The sequence below is a fragment of the Phalacrocorax carbo genome, chromosome 3 (assembly GCF_963921805.1).
Source record: "Phalacrocorax carbo chromosome 3, bPhaCar2.1, whole genome shotgun sequence".
Taxonomy (NCBI): Eukaryota; Metazoa; Chordata; class Aves; order Suliformes; family Phalacrocoracidae; genus Phalacrocorax; species Phalacrocorax carbo.
The window spans coordinates 74,637,366-74,658,534 of NC_087515.1; the positions used below are offsets into that span (position 1 = coordinate 74,637,366).

General features: G+C 39.1%; 1 protein-coding gene across 1 annotated transcript in view; it reads left to right on the forward strand.

The window, feature by feature from the left end:
- ROS1 (ROS proto-oncogene 1, receptor tyrosine kinase) overlaps positions 1-21,169 on the forward strand; it is a 76,531-nt gene that overhangs the window by 28,630 nt on the left and 26,732 nt on the right. Inside the window, 14 exon segments of the mRNA XM_064448554.1 lie at positions 60-222; positions 1,033-1,295; positions 2,178-2,241; positions 2,904-3,106; positions 3,826-4,037; positions 4,548-4,834; positions 5,772-5,948; positions 8,835-9,058; positions 9,719-9,860; positions 14,973-15,205; positions 17,837-18,013; positions 19,042-19,089; positions 19,091-19,217; positions 19,679-19,796. Coding sequence (XP_064304624.1) covers positions 60-222; positions 1,033-1,295; positions 2,178-2,241; positions 2,904-3,106; positions 3,826-4,037; positions 4,548-4,834; positions 5,772-5,948; positions 8,835-9,058; positions 9,719-9,860; positions 14,973-15,205; positions 17,837-18,013; positions 19,042-19,089; positions 19,091-19,217; positions 19,679-19,796 — 2,438 coding nt within the window.

Genomic DNA, 21,169 nt, shown 5'->3' on the forward strand with positions numbered 1-21,169 from the left:
CTTTCTGAGAGGGAAGAAAATTTTTTGTTTTATTTTATTCTGTTATATTTCATTCACAGTCTTTAGAGAGTGAATGGTGCCTCCATCACCATAACCCGACAGTGCCATCCCACCAAGCTGATTGGCTGGAACCATTTGCACTCTTTGATTTTACTGTCACTCCATACGCATACTGGGGCAAGGCACCAACAACATCAGTATCCCTTCCAGCCGCTGAAGGAGGTACTAGACTTTTAAATCCCATTCCTCACCTGTAGGGGGTACTGGGACCAGGTCTATATCAGCAAGTGAAACCCCAGAGAGGAATGAGCAGCTTTCAGGGCAGTCAGCTGTAGGCTGAGTTGCAAGGACATGTTCCTGAGTATCTTTGAAAATTATCTATTGCACATATAAATGCACACAACTGCAGTAATAGAATTTTGGAATGGAAGGTGCATGACAACGCATCCACCACATGCCTATCACTATAAGCAAGAAAGAGAAATTGAGATCCATTGCAATGACCATCAAAGGCTGTATGTAATATCTTAACCACTTATTAAATTTTTAATAAACATTATGCACTTGTTACTTTTTACTTCAGTGTGTATTTTTGCTCTCACGCAGGTCAAAGTTAAGTGAGCTAAAATACAGTGTTGAGTGACTGGGGTGCTGAGAAAGCTTATGAGCTGTAGTAGATTTTGAAGTGGATAGGAGAGGGGATAGTGTGTGCTCTATGTTGTGAAAATTTTGCAGCTCCATTGTTGCCTACAGGACTCGGCTAAATAGATATGTCCCAGTCTGAGTGCAGGAGTACATTTGTCTCTGTATAGCTCTTTTTTGCTAAGCAAGTTAAAATCAGATACCTACACACAAGTGAAAAGCAGGAAGGAATTACCATGAACTTTTAGATATTTGTCTGTAATTTACACCTCACCAATTGCTATCTGTCTGTGTCAGCATTAGGGTTATAAAGATCAGGTTCAAAAGTAAAAGAGTTTGTGTTTTAATAGGAGTACTTTGCCCTGTGGTTTTAATTTTTTTTTTATACAGTTCCTTCAGCCCCTACAAACCCTAGAATATATGTGTTACGAAATAACCTACATGAAAGTGATGAGAGAGCCCTTGTGGAGTTCAGGTGGGACAGACCTGAAAGGGACAATGGAGTATTAACGCAGTTGAGTGTATACTATCAACGATTGAGTAAGAGTGGCACTGCCGGCACTTTCACGGAGTGGAACATAAGAAATGTTAAACCAACCCTGATGTTTTTTTCTCTCAGGCGTGTGCTTCCCAGCCTCACAATAAGGTTTCAGGTATGAAAAATTACTGAGCTTATCTCATGCTAGATGGTAGATGTTATCAGCGCAGCCTGATGTGTTTGCCTAGGAGATGGTATTGGGCTTGAGGCAAGAACTTGTAGTTTCTGCTTGTGGAACTGCTGATTCACTGACTCACCCTTGGATACCTGGCTTAAACTTTCTACGTATTGTATTGTTCACTACATAAGGTGGAAAAACATGCTGCAATATTACACAGGTTTGGTGAAGCCCAAAAGAAACTTTTCTAGGGGTCTCCCAAAGCCACTGCTAAAAGCTGCAATTTAAACACAGATTTGACTGAGCTGGTGCAGGGTGACAGGCTGTTAAAACAGAGCCACTGATCAAGAGCAGTTCCACTGCTGGAGAAATGCAAGGACTCACATGGCTTCCATAGAAAGAGACTTCTATATTAAAACTTGTCAAGAGGTCATGTTTTCATTGCAATAAAAGGTTTGGAATACTCCAGGTGTTGTGCTTGAAAGACAAGTTATAAGCACAAGAGCATGTAATAGACCAAGTACTGATGGGGAAGAACACCATGTTGGTTGCAACATCAACCAACAATAGGAATTACTCCAGTCTGGGGGAGGAGACAAAACTGTATGGTGCCCTTTGAGCTCTAATTGATAGATACAGCATGAATTGTCACTCTCTGGGCTACTGCTTAAAATTCTCTTCATAGTCATGGTCCAACCCTGAACGTAGCCTTTGAACTGACTAGCACAACCTTAGGTCAAACAGAGCACATGCAAATGTTCCTAGCTGAGCAGACACGGGATCTGGTTCTGTTTTTGTCATTAACTATGACTCTACAGGCTCCAAAATGCAATCATTCATGTTGTTATTTAACATATGTAACAATCTCCTGTCCCACAGGTGCAAGCCTTCACCTCTGTGGGTCCAGGACCTTTGTCTGATATAGCAGAGAGGAATTCATCAGGTATGGATTACTTAGATGCCATCTCATAGTTTGTGTGTAATAGCCAATGAAATCAACAGTACGGGAATTTAGTAATGTGATAAATAGCCTCTGACACTTTGTGTGACATTTGTTCCACCCTACAGTAGACACCACAGAGGAAATAGGTGCAGCTTCTGACATGAAATGATTAATGCATTTCTTATCATTAAATTAAATTTCAGGAATTTCAAGCCTTTCCTCAAAACGATGTTAAATTAACTTCTCTAGGCAACCTGAGGGTAATATGGAACAGCAGGTCTTGATCTGGAATCTGCATACTGCTAGAGATCATAGAATATTTCTAAATGGATCGTGAAAGGTAACCAGAAGAGTTAGAGATCTAATAGGGATCATAGGCTATTTCTACTTGGGCTGTTAAAGGTAATTAAGTTAGCAAATCTGTTTTTACTAGGCTTAAATTTGTTAGATAAGCATCCACAATGCCATTGAAAAAAATCTTAGGAGTTTGCATGTGATGACAAGAAGGCATCACATTATTTTATTTATTTGCTGGGACATATGACCAAATATAATTTGTACAGGGCCATCGTTTATTTTTGTCTTGTACTTGCTTTCCTTATGAATGACTGCTATTGTCTAGAATCTTTTTTGTAAATTCTGCTGTGCCTTTTTCCTTCCAGATCTTTTCCCTGTCCCAACCCTTATAACTGTTTCTGCCAAGAAATTGTTTCTTACTGACATAGACAATAATCATACCATATGGGAGCTTTCAGCAAAGGCAAATGTAAAGGACATCTGCTATACTGCTAATGATCAGAAAGCATACTATATTGTAGAAGATTCTTTTTTTCTTCTGAATATACAGACTACTTCAAAGTTTCAGGTATTCCTTTGTTCATTCCCTTGCTTGAGAGAATCTAGGAAAATATGTGGCCATTATTGTTATTATTTTGGGGCTAATTATGTTTTTGAAGAAGTCAAAACTGTGTAGTTGAAACAGAAGAAAAGCAGCCTGATGAACAAAGCACATTTAACAGCAAAATACAGTGGAGAAAACAGAACTGGAAAGACACAATTTTCTTAATGACTCTCATTTTGTATGAAACGTAACATGAAAGAGATTAGCTGGATAATTTTCCTTTCCAGCAGTACAATAAAAATATGTATAATATAATAAAATTTGGACTTCAATTTTTTTGCCATCAACAGCAGTTAGAATAGGCCAGAGTATGATATTGGTAAAGTTGTCCTATTAAACATGTATGATTTTACTGACATCTGCTTTGTTGATCAGATGTTTCAACAGATATTTAATTGAAAATTCACAGTTAAATAAAAAAATTGTATCAAATGTAGATGATTTAATTTGATTTCATTCTAATTTCAAGACCATGGAAGTAACAATTGAGATTTGTGAAACAATAATTTTCATTGGTATAAAAATATTGGAATCTTCATTCCATGTAATCTCTTTGTTTTAACTTCTACTTGCCAAGTAGAAATTATTTTGGAAACAAATCTACTGTCATAATATCCTAGCATCAGGTGGGAAAATTCTGCTTTCAAGCAGTTTTAGTAATGTTTTTATTTTTTTTCCCTAAGTTTTTCAAACATGCATATCTTCGCAATGCCACAGCCATCACAGTTGACTGGATCTTAAGACATCTCTTTTTTGCCCTGAAAACACCATGGAATGAAACCCAAATATTTGTTATTGACCTTGAGCTCAAGATAAAATCTCTAAAAGCTTTGAACATACAGTTAGGTAAAAGTAATTCAACTGTATCATCTCTGTTGTCATATCCTTTCTTAAGGTAAGGCATATATTACTAATAACTTTTTAAAGCATATTTTAAACATGATTTTCATTAAATCATCAACTGTTAAGGACTGAAAAGGACTTTTTGTAGTATATGGGTCTTTTGCATTTTGTAAATCTCAGAAATTTCTGGATGTAGTTCTACTTTTATACTGTTAGTTGAGTTTGGAAATATCTAATTTCAAAAAGATGCCTGTGTTTGAGTAAAGTTTTCAAAAGATACTTAATACTAGTAGGTTCTTCTATTTAACTGATGCAAAGGAAAGTCAGTGCCAGACAACAATTTTCTACAGTAACCATTTTATCCAAAATAGTTATTGTGATCTTCCATTCAAAAATATCCTTTAGACACCTGCAATCACTCTGTAAGTATGCTGCTGTAGTTACCTTGTTTTAGATGTTCAGGAGGTTTGTGACTGTAGTCACTTACAGGACTGCATTTAGGGCAGATTGCTCAGATTGAATTTCTTGCAATCTACTGTAAGCAATGCATTTTATTTGATATCCGCTTGTACTGGATGGAAGAGCTTGAATATGGCAGCTGCATGTTTTATTATGATATTCTGAATAACACCGTACACCACATTTTGGGATACATATCAGTAGAAGAACAGATGAGGAGCTACCGCACCTGTAACATGGCAGAGGCAGAGCTAGGAAGACCTATGAGTATAGATGTGTCTGACTCCAAGAATCCCCAGCTGCTCTTTATCAGAGGAAGAGATGAAATATGGGCCTCAGATGTGGATGGTTGCCACTGCTGGAGAATTATCAAAATACCAAGTTTTCAAGGTCTGAGTGCTCCATTATGTTTCTTGGTAGTCTGTGATTCTCGCTGTCTCCTGCATTAAACAATGCTCATTTCTGCAAAACAACATTCATGAATCGCTTTCTTTATAAAATGGATTCATGTATAGGCAAGATGGACAAGAAGTTTGCGTTCTGTTTTTCCAGTTGTGTACCCTGTTGATACAAACTAGGAGAAAGAGCAGTATGAGGATATTTACTGACGCAAGTATGTATTCTAGTAAGATGTAAATCAAATGGAGATGCTACCGCTTCAAATGCTACTTGTCAATAGATTTCACTTATAGTATTAACACATTATTTTCTAGGGTTTCATATTAGATACACCTATTATGGCTTATCTCAATGAAAGGACACAATACTAAAGTTATGCATGAAAGTGGCATTGTGGACTTCAATATGTGGGGAGGGTACTTCATGCAGGGAGAGTCTTGTATGACACCTTATCTATGTTGCAGTTCTTGTAATGGTAGCCCTTAAACTTGGTTGCTCAGTTTTCAGCTCAGTTCTGGAGGAGTGCTATTAAACCTGTTCTGTTACCAGAGGAGCTGTCTTAATTGTTCCTGGGAGATGGCAGAGCACTGTGTTTTTTTGTCTCAGAAAAATGATGAAAGTTTCCATAGACAGCTCCTGCTTTTGTGTTTTATTTCTGGTGTTTGTTAACCAAATTGCAGTTCTGGTTATTATGGGTAATAAAAAACCCTTCAAATCTACACCTGTAAACTGAAATAACAAAGTGTCTCAGCTTCATGAGACCTATTGGAAAATATCAGAAATTTCTTTTCCAGAGGAGGTCTTTGAAGATATGGTGTAACCAAGATACTCATTCAAATTGACTCACTGTAAATACAAGCACCCATCTGCTCTTGTAAAATTGCTCAGAGTTTATTCTGAAACTTAACTATATGATGTTTTCCTACAGGTAAGAAAATTGGCAGCTTGACTGTAGATAAGAAATTTATATACTGGACCACTGAAACAAAGGAATACACTGAAATTTGGCTAGCAAATAAAGAAAGCATGAAACACTTTCTTCAGAAGAGAGAAAATAATGAGCTGAAAATCTTCGCCTACAGCTCTGCAGTGCAATTGTATCCAGGTAGAGGGGATCTGTGTTCTTTTTTAAATGTAACAAATTTATCTCAAAGCATGTATTTGAGTTGCAAATCGTGCTATGTGTATTAATGTAAAGTATATTTATGGATTCAGGTACCTTCTACAGGTACACTGCACATTTTTAAAAGGATCAATATAAGACTGGCCTTGTGTTGGATCACATGGAAGGTCATGATGGTGAATACTGCCGATGCTTCAAAGGCTCAGGATGTTAACACCAAACCATGCCTATTTTCAAGGTTGTGTCTAACCTGGAGATTTAGAAAATGTCATACATGTTAAAGCACAGAAAAAGAGCAAATGTGTCCACAAGTGTTGGTAGCGAGAGTTTGATAATGATCCCTGTTAAGATACAGATTTCTGGTTTTGTTCACAAGTATGCAAAGCATAATGAAATAAGATCTCTGCTTATTAAAATGATTTATAAAGAAATACCTGGGAGGCAATTACAGCTTACATTCTAGTAGACCCAGCCTTCACTTAGATCTCCTAATATTTTAAACAAACCATTGTAGAATGATAATGAAAGAAATAAAAATCAGTTTTAATAGAAAGTTAGGATTCTTGGTACCTAAAGGGATTATATTTGTAAATGCAGAGGTTTAGAACAGCTACTAGCATGATGAATATATTCAAAATAATTCTTTAACTTCAGTTTTGCACAAAAATCTGACAAATATTCAAGAAAATATTTTAACAGGATGTACTTCTTTGGAATAAAAGAATTTCACATTGTTTTGGGCAGCCAGTAGAGTTACTCCTGCCTGCAGCTGCTCTAACCAGTGCCCAGGCTATTCTTACCAGCACTTTGGGCAAGTTTGTTCCCCTGAGGTCCATTTGGGCTTGGCATTGGTGCGGGAGCCTGGTTTGGCCCTGGTACAGAATGTACCAATCCCTATCCCCAGGGACAGGGTTTCCTGCAAGACCCCTTTAGCTGGTGCAGAAAGGGAAGAACCAAATTTGAGTCCAAAGGGATTATTTCTACCCAGAGATCCACAGGGAGCTCTTCTTATTTACATTGACTGCTGCAAATGTATTTGGAGGAATACACAGCCTTGGCATTTGGTGGAGGGAGGGCAATGCACAGAATTAGTCACACAAGTTTAAGATAAAAGTAAATTAACATATTAAAATAACAACAAAAAGAATTATTCTCCTTCTCAGTACTGAAACCAAGTGGTGTATATGTGAAAAAGTGATGTTTGCAAAGACCAGCTGGGTTGACTGACATGCATATTATTGCTTTAGTGATGTGAACTAGGAGTACTGCTAGAGTTTCCTTTCATTCTGACCTGTTTAATTGCCATCAGAGATGTGACGTCAGTTGATTGTTTAACACATCGGTACTCCATGAAAATTATTGTCCTGTCACAGATTCTGTGAGAGAATGATTTCTTTTCAGGGTCAGGAGGAAGAGGACTGAATTTGTAGTGGAGGATTTTCTTGTCAGGGTAAACACTTTTCTAGGGAACTGCCTGATAGAAGCTTTAACTCTGAAAATGAGTCAATTCTTTATTCCATCTGAGCCTTTTCTCATGGGGGTTTTACTACTCTAGGTAACTACAAAACTGACAAAGATTCAACCTCGAGTTGCTGGAGTGTGTCCAGAGAAGGGCAACGAAACTGGTGAAGGGTCTGGAGAACAAGTCTTATGAGGAGAGGTTGAGGGAACTGGGGTTGCTTAGCCTGGAGAAGAGGAGGCTGAGGGGAGACCTTATTGCTCTCTACAACTACCTGAAGGGAGGTTGGTAGTGAGGTGGGTGTTGGTCTCTTCTCCCAGGATGCTAGTGACAGAACAAGAGGAAACGGCTTCAAGCTGTGTCAGGGCAGGTTTAGATTGGATATTAGGAAAAATTTCTTTACTGAAAGAGTGGTCAGGCACTGGAACAGGCTGCCCAGAGAGGTGGTGGAGTCACCATCTCTGGAAGTACTTAAAAGATGTGTAGACTCATCACTTCAGGTCATGGTTCAGGAGACATGGTGGTATTGGGTTGACAGCTGGACTTGATGATCCTAGAGGTCTTTTCCAACCTTAATGATTCTATGATTCTGTGAACCTTACATTTATTTGCATTGAACAGGCTTTTTTTTTTTATTCTCCTTCCCTTATATGTATGAACCTGACTTTGGTAGGAATAGCAGAGTTGCTTATTTAGGGAGAAAGGATCTAGACAATGAGGTCAGTTGTTCCGGTGTAAGTGCAAACATTTGTCCTTGTACCATCTTGCCCATGCATGCGCCTTAATCTTTTCCTTCTTGGCAGCAAGTCCATTTAATATATTCTAAATTTGTTTTTAAAAGTACATCAAGTGATAGGAGCTTTTCTTTTGTTACTTTTTGTTTATTATCAGAGAATGGTTTTCTATTGTTTTCGCCCTACAGCCTGCTTTTCTCCTTCCAAAATTTGTCTCCCCTTTCCCTGTTGTTACTATGAACTCTACACATGAAAAGCTGTTTTGAAGAAAAGAGAGGTAACATTTAATTACTAGAGAAAGGTGCACTGTATTCTGCATATCTGTCTTTCCTGTGACAAGCAAGTGTGGACTCATCAGTGTGTACTGGCCTTAATAGCAGCTATGATCTGTATTTCCAAGGTATTTAGGTAGTTAATGAACCTAAATCTGTACCCTTAGTAAATCTGTATCTTAACAAAGACAAATGATATGGTGCTGATGTCTGCAAATTTTGTGTCCATGGAAGTAATCAAATAAACTACATTCAGGTGTGATTTTTTTCTTTTTCTGTTTGTGAAAGCAGATAGAAAACTTTGTAGTTACGCTTTCTCATAGGAACAGCGGTAGGATCCCATGCAAGTTTTGATTGGTCCAGCAGTAATTAATTTTTTTTATTTTTTTGATGTCTTTGCTAGACAAAAGATGCCTGATCCTACTGTCAGACACTGAGAAACCTACTATTCTTGATACAACAAACACCAGTTTTACGTTAAGCTTGCCATCTGTCACACCACAGCCGCTATGCCCCAACATATCGCAGCCTACGCCAACGTATCTGGTATTTCTTGGACAAATGACTAACAACCACAGGAACTCAAGTTACTGTTTGTCTGCTCTACAGCAAAAAAACATTGGTATGGCTATTTTGGAACAAAAATGCACATGTCATCATATATAAACTGGGAATGTGATATCACTCCTAGTCATTTTATAAACCATTCTGTTACTTTCTGTTAAGGAGTTTTTCCACTTCTACGTCCCCAGCAGCAATTCTTTCTGTTTGGTGTTTGTTAAGTGGTAGATTCCTTAGCTTTCCTTTATGCAAGTACTCCTCTAATTTTTAACATGCCGTTGCTAAAATCCTGTTGCAATGGGTCTTCGGTTTCTACTTGTAAAAAGAGCAGTTGTGGTTGATATTAATCTGTTTAAATAACTCTTGAGACTGTCCAACAACCATATGGCTTGTCTTTATGTGTTTGGTGGTAGTACTTTCCTTAGTAATTTTTTCTTCTGTTACATTTTTTTTTGACTTTGCCATTTCCTATTTAAGTACCAGCCACTGAACAATGTGCAATTGTAGCCAGGCTAATCGCACTGCAGCTTGTTTTTTGGTATGTGTTTTCTGTAGGGACCTATTACCCAAACTATCATTTTAACATTCTTTTTAAACACTAAAGTGTATTAGAATACAAAAGCACTACTGCATTGTTTTTTAGCACTTGTTTCATTGATAGATGATTGGTGTGACATATGACTCTCTTTTCTAAGAATACGTTTATTACCTGATTTTGAATTATAGGAATTTCAGGGTCTTATAGCCGTCATAGACAACCTACAGCCATTTTCAAGTTATGTCATACAAGTTGCAGTGAAAAACTACTATTCAGATGAGGTAGTGCTGCCTATGGGAAAAGAGACAATTGGCACTACACTATATGGAGGTTTGTTTCACATTTTATTCTGATTTTGAACATAATTCTCATCTCAGTTAAAGAAAGGTGTGTGTAAGTTTGGGTTGCAAATCAGAAAATAGAGAAATTTTCTGCTTAAAATGCAACCTGTGTAGATCTTCACAAGGTTTTTGCAACCAGACTTGGTGAATCTGTATGATTCATAAGACATCTATGTATTCTGTAATGCTTTTGCTCATTGGCTTCCTAAGGAAAGATAAACTACAGTTAAAAGTGGATAAACAGTTGCAGTTTCTTTTTTTAAAAATAAGTTTAAAAACATTTTCAATAAGTTGTGTTTGAATGTATACGTGGTTACATATGTTTAAATACATGTGGTATATATTAATATAGCATTAAGAATTTTCCCCTTGGCTTGACATTATTCTCATAATTACTGTTTCTTAGGGTAATGAAAATTTGATTTATTGTGAACCAGCCTGAAAAGATAACACTTCATTATTAATTCTCTTGGCCTGAATGCCAATAGCATATTTTCAGTTGGTTTCAAAAATTTTGATGTGCCCTTCTCACTCCCTTTCACACTAGAAGCAGCAGCCTAGGAGTAGTGCTTTGAACTTGAATGTTCACTGTTTCATTTAGGGGAGAGAGCAGACTGGTTAGGCATTACCTAAGTTTACTGATGCGTTTATTTATTCTTATCTAATTATGGCAGAGGGAAGCTCAGAAACTTTGGTTGGAGTGAATGGGTAACAGAGGTATGAGTGAAGGCAAGAGGCCAAGATAGGATGGCAAGGCAGCCAAATGTAAAGCGGAGCTACTCTGTACTCTGTGATGAGGTGTGACCTGCTGATGCAATGGAAGAGGAGAGGAACAAGAGCTTGTAGCAGCATCTAAGGGAGTAAGTAGCTGCAGCCTAGAAACAGAAAAGCAGAAAGGTTTCACAAAGTGACAAGCCAAGGCTACACTTGGGGAAAACCTGCACATAGTGCTGTTCATACAAGACGAGATGCAATGCAAGTGAAAGGTGTTTTTTATTTTAAAGGTTTTCTCTTGAGTACAAAGTTGCTTTTGAAAAAAAAGAATGAGAAACAAAAGAAAAGAAAAGAAAGCATGATCAAGAGCATCTAAATTCTATATAGCTTGCTGTTCAAGCCGGTTCTTTATTATTGGAGAGCTGGGCCCACACTACTGTAGCATGTCTAGTTTATAAAGCCAGTTTCCACCTCAGATAATACATATGTGTGCTCTATTATCTGATTGTGTAGCTCAAGAAACATGTCTAGGTTAACACCTCCTCTACTTCCTCCTTTGGGTGTGTGATTTTGCAGATTTCCCTTTCTGTTATTATATTCCAAAGGACTGTCTGTCTCTTCAGTGCGCTCTTAGAGAACTCAATCATGTTAAACACACTTATCTTATTTAGGGCACATTTTCCAGAAAAAGAAATGGGGCACCTCTGTAAGAGTTCTGCTGTTGATGTGTAGCCTGGGTTACATTAGAAGGGATCTTTAACTCCACTCAGCACACACTGATTATCCAGCTGATCATAGCAAGCTACAGTTTTGCCTGGTCACTGTTATATTTCTTACTGTGTCTTCTCCTCTTGCACTTATCTTCCACCATTTACCTTCATAGTTATCTTCTGCACCCTGTTCTGGAGTTTCCATTGCAGAACATAGATCTGGTGCTGCCTTAGTTCCCCAACAGAAACCAGCAGTGCTCTTTTGTGTTCAGACCTCTGAGACCAAACTACTGACTGCTCATTTTGCCATACTTGATGAAACTTAGGGTATGTCATAGTGAGGAAACTCAACTCTCCTGCACGTCAGTGTAGGCCCAGGTGCTGGCACCGTGAGTGCGAGCATGTCTCCCCTCTGTCCTTGAAGCCAACAAGGCCCAGAAGCTTTCCTCAAATGCCACAAGGGCAACTGAGATTCATAGGCAGCCCGAGTTCAAGATGTCCTTATTCTTTGAGAATATTACTGGTCTGAGCTAGATGCCTTCTGTGGTTGGAAATACCCTAATTAGGGCAGGAAGATGCTTCTGCTCACTCCCTGCTTCACTCTGCCTGTTTGCAGCTGTGGGGCAGCTACTGTCACAGTTTCCCTGAAGCTCTTGTCATTTCCCAGAAAGAAAAGGATCATCTGAAGATGCATGCTGTGCATTTGCATGTGCTGTCTTGCATCACAACCCAACCCAACTGAAGTACCTTGCTCAGCACTTTTTCTTGTTTTGCGTGTGTACATGCACACTTGTATCTGTTTTCATGAGGAGTTGCCTTTGCACCACTCTTCAGATAATTTTCTCATCATTGGAGTGATGCTGCTGGACTCACTTGATGAAAACATGGAAAACTATAATGAGTGCTAGCTATTCCCTGTAGTATGCATAGCACTTGCTTGCTCTTCTGTTGTGTCAGATTTGCTCTGCAGCTGTTCTCGATTTATTGTGCCTGTTGTTACCAGCCAGGGTCAGCTTGACCCACATAAACTCATCACTTGCAGAGCCGTCAGGCACCTCTGATAATAGCCAAGTCAGCAAGGCAGAATTATAGCCAAGTCTTCATTAGTTTTCCTGCCTGGCTCTTGTCCTGCAGAGTTGGAGCAGTTCTCTGAGAGAGGGTGAAGTAGTGAAACTGACAGGCACAGTAGCACCTGGTCCTTGGGCATTTGCTCACTTAACCCAGCTACAGCAGGGCTGGCTGTAGATGACATACAGCTGTGCAGACTGTGCTGCTATAGGGATATTACTGTGACATGCATCTAGGGCTGCCCACACCACAGCAGGAGACCTAAGGTTTCCCCTTCTCTCTCTTTACCTCTGCTTGGCTTCCGGCTGCTTCAGAAGGTGCTGAAGCAATGGAATTGAAACCAGCACAGCCACCACTGTGTTTTTCTTACTTGTCTCAACTTCTCTTTCCCTTACTGACCAACTGTGCCCAAGGAAACAGTTTATCCAGAATAGCTAGTAAAAAGTACATGCTGGGGTCCTGATTCCCTTTCTTCTTCTCTTGGGGATGCACTCTGCAGTTTCTTTAGTCTCATCCATGAAAACTGTAACCTCTTTTTTTGCCACCATTGTCCACAGGAGAGCATTACCTGTGAGCTTCCAGTGGCTCCTCTTATGCACAGATCATTCCTTGTTTCTTGTCCTGGGAACAGTTGCATTTTTCACTTTAAAAAAAACTCTGTTTAAGCTGAACCTGTTTTCTTCTTTCAAATGAAAGTGGAACAAGAGGTGCAGGCACACTGCCACTCTTCTTTTGGGATCCAGGGATGCTATACTTTGGAAATTCTTTTCCAACCATGCTATTTTTTTCCTCTTAACAGTCAGATCTCTTAGCATCTGCAGCATCAAGCAAATAGGCTCTCATTCCATGTGGATCTCTGAATATTATGAGCATATTCCCAAGGAGCCTATGGCAAAAAATAAGAAAAGCTGACTTATGATCCGTAGATTTCAATTCTTTTCATGGGACTCCACATCTGTATTGTAAAATTTGTTTGACACACTGGTTGAATAAAATTGAATACTATTGGGATGTGGCAAGAATTCACACCATTGCTTCTTTGAGTGGTAAACTGAGCCATCCTGCAGCAATGTACAACCTTTCAGTGATGAAACACAGAGGTAGCATATGAAACGGGAGACTGGGTTGCTCCACTGAAATGGAATTTTTCAGTCTCAAGTTAAAATGAAACATGAAACTCAGAACGGGCTTCTTTAGTTGGGGCAAAACAAAACGTCAGGATCAAAATAAAGCTCTAGACACAAAAAACCCCAAAACCAAAAATAAAAAAAACCCACACCAGCCCCCAAACCCTGATCATTTTTGATATGTATTTGTATCAGCATTCAGATACAATTTTCAACGATTTGTTGAAAAATTTCCAACCACCTGTAGGGAGAATGTGTATGTGTCCTGGCACTTACTTATGTTCTCAATTTCATGAATGTAACTGCTAGTTTAAATTGTAATCAGATGCTGCTAGAGCCTCTTGAAGTGTGTACACTATTTCACACCTCTGAAGGTGTGTGAATTCCCTCTGTCTTTCCCTCAGTTCTCTAACTAAATGAAGGAAGCTTGGATTAATCTGTACATTCCAACAAATAGCAAGATAGAGGGAATGAAATAAAAGGACACTTGGAAAAATTAATGCATGGCTCTTGCCACAGGGTGTCGCTGTTACACCACATATGTTTTTGCTAGGGAAACGAGACGTCTTACTAGTCCGGCTTCTGCATATTTTCACTTAAACAATCTGCAGTCTTGCTACTAGGGTATGAATTATGGCATATGTACTCCTCATTCTGATATGCTGGGAACATAGATAGTGCAATGACTTGTTGTTCTAGCTACTAGAAGATATTTTACTATCTCTACTCAGACTATAACTAAGTCTGCTGTAGTAAACTACAACTACTCAACTCTAGCTACAATTGTTCGCTAACTCTTTACCTATCTGGTCAGTTCAATAGGAAGAAAAGAATTTTTAATGTAGAGTTGGGGCATATCGTATACCATTTCAAAGTATGTGATCTCAAAGCTTCAAAAGAAGGGTTGATTTTTCCAAAACAATTAGTGAGTAACCAGCTGTCACGGTCATCACACCAGCAAACCAGTTTCTTGCTTACCCAGCTCAGCCAGACCACATGTTTCTGAGCAAAATTATAAATGATGGCAAACAATGCTGAGTTTTGGAGTTTTGTCTTTCAGACTTTTCTGTTCAAGAAAAGACTTTCCATTTGGACTAGTGCATGGGTATTTTTCATAGTGCATATCCAAGTAAGCGCCACACTAAACTGGCATCTGAGACCCTGATTAGGAAGCTAAGAGAGGGCAGGATTTCAGTGATATGACTGTAAATGTAGAGGTATAGGACAGTATTTTTTGTCTCCTTGCATAGTAGGATAGCCAGGAGATACAAAAAAAGTCCCTCAAAATATTTTGAACTTGTCTGTAGCTGACTGACTATACAAGACTATGAGTTTTACATATCTAGAGTGTCATTCCTGTAAATGGATCATATTCATATGTTTATAACTTTTTTCTTTCCTCAGTGACATTTCTTGACTTCTCTAAAATACCTCTAGTGAGATCTGTACCCAAAAGGAGATTAGTTTTTCTTTCTGTTTCAGTACCAGAAGCAGCTGATTACATTAAGACAGTGGTTTTGTCTGACACCACCATCAACATATCTTGGTGTGAACCTCTGAAGCCAAATGGATCTCCAGAATCCATCCGCTATCAAATCTCTGTCAATTTATTACCTCCTGTCCCAGAGATACCCTTGCGAAAAAGTGAATTTCCAAACGGAACGCTTGCCTGGGCTGTCAGTAGCCTCCAGGCTGGAAAAACCAATTTATTCAAGGTATAATTACACACAGTTTTACTTGTTTGTTCACTAACTTGCAAATCTTTAGACTGTTCTTCTGTAAAGCTGTATGTGTGCTTTGAAAATATGAGTTCAAAACTTGGCAGACTTCTCTCAGTCCTTTAGTTTTAAGGAAAATTAAACATTACAGTTTATTTCTACATAGGTTGTTCAGATTGAGTCCTTAGAACTGATACCTTTTCTCTTTGTGGAGCACATCACAGATCTCAAGAGTAAATAGGAGCTTCTGCTGCAATCCTGCTGTTACTGTCCTGATACTTCATGCAACATACTAAGAGAGCGTCAAGTGATGGGTAACCTCTGTTCTCAAAGGAGGATGCCTGGAACTGTGACCTGCTTGTGAAGGACTAGGTGTAGTGCAATAAACAGGGCTATGTGAGTGCAAGTGGGTCATGGCCAAAAGATAATGGCTTTTCTCAGGAAAGCAACATATCTGAAACTTTCTTAAAGGGGAAACCTCTATATGTTATATCAAAAGCAGACTCAGCCATTTTGCCAATGGCTGCTCTTCCTTTAATAAATAGCTTTTCATTTAGCAAAAAAATTATTTGTTTTTCTTAGTCCAATAAACCAAAAAGTATCTGACATATCCATAGAGGTGTAGGTGATAACTGAATTAATAGTTGACCGATTCAGTCTTGTAGCAGTCACATTTTAAATACAAGTATGTTATAAAATATGCATGCAAAGTACACAACAAGAACAATATTTCAGTGCTGGCCCTTTAACAATTACAGAGGACTAACAATGACTTAAAAATGCAGGTAGGGACTTGGCTGTTTGGTGGCCTTTGAAGACAATTTCTGTAGACAAGAATATTGAAGGGTGGTTGCAAACCCTCTGATTTTTGATTTAACTGAAATAGGATGATGTCAGTACAAGAGAAGAAGTGGTTTCTTCCACTATCCAGGCAAGTCATAGGCAGAGGAAGACAGGAAATATAGCCCCTGGCTAGCTAGGAAAAGCAGCAGAATGGGATATCCATCCATCAGCTGCTGCAGTTCACGTGGACTGCCATGTCAGCATTGCACAAAAACTTTGGTGGCTTGTGTAGTTATTCCAGGCTATGAATGGTGAGAACTGAGGGGCAGACACATCAGGACCCCTGCCACCCCTGCTGTCAGACTCAGACAGCAAGGCTTTTTGGACAGCCAAGTGCAGGGGGAACACCATTCTGAAGTAATAGCAGTATTACATGCCTGAACACACATGTAATTGCTGTAAGGATGCGCAGAAAAGAATAACTTAACGTGGAGATAAAATCAAGAAGGTGGAGGAACCAAAGGAGTTCAAAGTAGCAAGGACTAAAAAGGCAGTCGAGAAGGCTCTGTTAGTATGCTGAAGAGGAAGACAAAAGGAAGAATAGGTTGCAGGATCTAGTGCTCTTTTTTTGTTTAGTTTATAGGAACAGGAGATCTGTGACTAGATATTTAACACAACTGCATGAAGCCAGTGGTAGCACAACAGATCAGAAGAAGGAAAGATCAGGTTAAAGAATACTTATGTAGCTTATATGTATTCAAGTCAACAGCATCTGATAGCCTTAAACTACATAAGGTGATAGTTAAAAACAGTCTGTGAATGTTCACAATTATCTTCTGTAACTTTTGGAAGGGAGGAAGTCCCATAGAACTAGTGATAAAAAGGTCACGCTTAGCTTCAGAAAGGAAATTATAGACCACTTTGTGTGACTTCAGTACCTGAAGTTATTTTAATGACATATACAGTTTTACTAAGACTATATTAGGACATATATAGGTATTATTAGAACTATAGTAGTACAAAATGGTAAACAGTTTGTATACAAGCATCTAGAGGATAACAGAGGAATAGAAATGTTCAGTGCAGATTCATAAGAACAAAACATACTGCTTTTCCCTTTACAGATGGAGCATTAAAAGGAAACAATACATGATGTATTTGGACAGCAGGGCTATCACCAGAGTGACATTTTCAAAAGCAGCCACGTAAACCAGTTGTCTGCAGAATGCACACTGGGTGCTTCACAAATACAGTCAGGGAGTGGTTTTCACAGTTCGTGTATGGGCTGGGATAACATCCAGCTGATGGCTGGAGGGGATCTGTTCTGGCCTTAATTTGATTTTGTGCTTTTGTTAATGATTTGGATGGTATAATGGGGAATACATATATATACATATACCTATACACCTATATGTATGTATGTAATTATGTATACCCAAACATAAGTCATATTTGATTGTGGCTTAGTGGAAGGCAGTGTGGTAAGGCACCTCCTCACCTTGTGTTTTGTGATTCTAAAACACTGCCCAGCATTTGATGTGACATCTGCATGCCTGTGTAAGAGCTTGTGGCATTTCAAAAAGGTCTAGAAAGAGACGGGTCTTAGTAGGAGGATGAAATGAGAAACTAAAAAGAGTCTCTGAGGAAGTAGACTCTAGGCCATGAACTTCCAGCCTGAAGATGTGTTACACTGCAGCTATGAGGCTCAAAATATTTCTACACCTATATCTATATTGCCAGAATATTGTCTTGTTTGAAAATAGCTAGTCTTCTGAACACTCGGAGCTGCTAAAGCCACCTTTCCAACTGGTCTGGTACTGTCCAGTTCATCCATTTCCTTACTAGGTTCTTGCTTTTCATCCTGATGAGAACTGGTTTTCTGAAAGTGTCCCTGTTTTTGCAAAAACTTTTCAGACTCCACCTGCACCTGTCAACATAGTTCCTGGAAATACCAGTTTCCAGCTAGAATGGAGAGCTCCTCTACATGTCAATGAAACCAGCTTCTGGTTTGAGCTGCGTAAGGTAAAAATACCCCTTAGTATTTTTATAGATCAGAGCAAATTTAACACACTTTGTCCTGGTGAGCAGGAGAGGGTGGCAGGATGTATATGAAGAGTCTCGGTGGTTAATTTGGGCATGGTGACGTTGGTCTTAGTGGCTCAGAAGGGGCAGGATGGAGGCAGTGTTTGCCAGGAACAAGGGGGAGTGCAGCTGCAGAATTTAATACTCCATAGTGCCAAAGGACATCCTGGATGACCCCACTAGAATTCCTCTAGGGTCTCCTGTTTCAGTAGAGTCCCCTCTCTCTTTTCTCACTGCCCTCCCCCAACCTGGCTGGTAGCTACAAATTGTATGTCTGCTCTGCACAAGAAAGAAAAGAAAGGGGTTTCCAGCATTAATTATCAGCTACAACCTAGTATCTAAATTATATTTTCTTGTGACAGAGTTTACAAGAAAATGCAGAAGAGAAAATTGGGTCCAGTATTGCACACTGTAGAAGTAAGTGCTGCAGTGACAACGGCACAGATGGAAGCTTCAGGTTTTAATGTCTGGACCACTGGACACAGAAAATGTCATGTGCTAAACTGGATCACGTAGATTCCTTAATATAGATAATTGGATTTATTAGGCCTACACAAAACATTTGCCATCTGCCCTAAAACAAATGTCATAGCACAATTCCACTAAACCACCTCCTTTCAATTGCATCATGGCAAGCTGAACTCACGGGCACGTCATGTTGATCCAGAAATACAAGCTGCACAGACATAAGCAAGGGGAAGGCTCCTTTTGGCTGTGCAAAGGGGTCACTTAATCTGTTGTCCTTTCTGGCTGCCAAGACTTGTAGGTCTCCTGAAAACAAAGAAAAAACTAGGTTTTATGTCCTTGGTCTCTAAGAGGACAAAGTCCTGTGACTGAAACAGCACATGCATAATCTCTTCCCTATGATATTACAAGGTGGTAAAGTAGTTAATCTGCCCATGAATAGAACTGTGACATATTTTCAGCAGAGCAAGAAAGCTGACCATGATAATATTTTATTTTTCTAGTGGCATACAAAAAGTGACTGGTTTTCTCCTGCAAGCACTACACGCACAAGCAGATCTTGTTTACACATGCAATCTCACAGGAACTCTTCCTTCAACCAACTACCTTATAAGAGTAACAGTAGTTTATATTACAGAAGCGAAAAGCACCTCCTCTTCAACAAGCTTCAAAACTACAGGTAAGCGCTTAGTATAGGATAATATGATTTTAAGACTGTTTTAAGGATGTGGATAATCAAACAAAATATTTTGTAAAGTTTAGCAGGCAATTTTCTTATACTAAAAGCCAATAGATGTGTTGCTTGAAAAATAAATAACATGGCACCATATCTGCAAAAGTAATAGGAGGAAAGAAATATGGTTCGCTTCCAAGTGGAACAGAGGAAAAGAGTGAGGGAAACTGTCATGTTACTCATAACTACTGGTGAAAGGTGGCATGTGGATGAAAATTTTGAGATTTGTCCACTACAAAGACAAGGTCAAAGATTAATTATCCATGGGGATTATTGATCTAGATCCTCAGCCCTTTTGTGTGTCTAAACACCCATGTGCCCATCTAAATCTTGCTCTTTGCCCATTACCCCATTGTCTGTCTATAAACACATTTTAAGGGTTCTGTTTCTTCCCCGTTTGGCCAAAGCTGGTGTTCCCAGTAAGCCAGGAGTTCCAAAAAGAGCAGAAGACACCAAAAACTCTGTGCAGTGGGAAAAGGCTGATGACAATGGAAGCAACCTGACCTACTACATCTTGGAAAGCAGGTAAGCTATGCGTGCAGGCGGTCTTCTGGTATGGAGCAGCCCAGAACAAATCACTGTGTGTGCGGGGGCTTTCAGTTTGGCTCTGAAGGGAAGAATGAAATATCAGTGACATAAATGGCCCTTCTTATGGGATCTTTTTCTCAGGTAAGCTAAGTAGCCATCATTTCCAGAAATTCCTGGAAAACTTAGAAGAAAATATGCACTAACAACATTTCCAGATGAACACTGAAATACAGGGAAATACTTGGATATATGTTGGTGAATTAGAAGATTTGGAGATCTTTTCAAATCAAACTTCAGGTGTTTAGTATGTATTTTTGGCTAAAATACATGTAGAAATATCTTAGTGTTCACAGGACTCATGGACAGGCACTATAAGGCTGACAGAAAGAATCATGAGATATTTCCACCAGCATGAGAAGATAATATTTAAAGTGCTCTGTCATCAAATACAGATTACTTGGAATGTACATGTCACATTCATTAGGTATCTATAGAGTGCCAATTCACACTTATTCCTGCACTGGCGTTGGAAGGGCTGGATGGACAGGCTAGAGTATATTGCTGTGGGCAGTGATTTTGAAACTCATTTTTTGACCATCACTCTGGAGGGGTCTGTTTAAGGCAGTAAGTGCAAGGATTAATTAATGCATTATTTAAAACTGAGAAGAGTCCATCTTCTGAAATATTCCTATGACATTGTTTGAAATCAGGAGTGAGGAAGGGAAGCAATTTTTTTAAACTCAGCTATTATTTCTCTTTCCTCAATTAACTCTGTGCTTATGTAAGCTAAGGACTGACAGCGCTGTGGAGGCAGGCATATATAAGTTTTCACTCAGACATATTTTCCTGGTGCTGTAAGCTTCCTCCATACAGTTCTGTGAGCATACAGCAGCACTGACCTGCATGCTATGAGACCACAATAATTTCGATATGCCAACAGCCAGTTTGTACCTGGCTTGCTGTGGATGGGTAAAGAAAGGACAGTCCCTTGGTCTGTGTCAGGGTTGTGCTTTAGCTGCTGTGTTCTCCAGGCTCCAGCTTCCTACTCCTCTCTGGAATCATGCTTCACTGAAGTGTTTTTATTTTTCAAGTTTAATGAAATAAGCTTTTCTCCTGCAGTTTGGATATGCACATGCTGATGTTTTTGACTAAATTTTGCTTTAAAACTCATGGTCCTTTTACACCAGGCAGAAAAATGTTAGGTTAGTTGCATAGTGGTCTAGAAAATATTTGCATAGCCCTTTGAAATAGCCCCTGGTTTTCATACAGCTCTGGTAGGGATGTGTACACACCAAGGACATGAATGTATAATTTTCCCATGTTTTTCTGGTTTAGAAGTGTTTGATCTTTTTTTCTGCATGAAAGTGTGT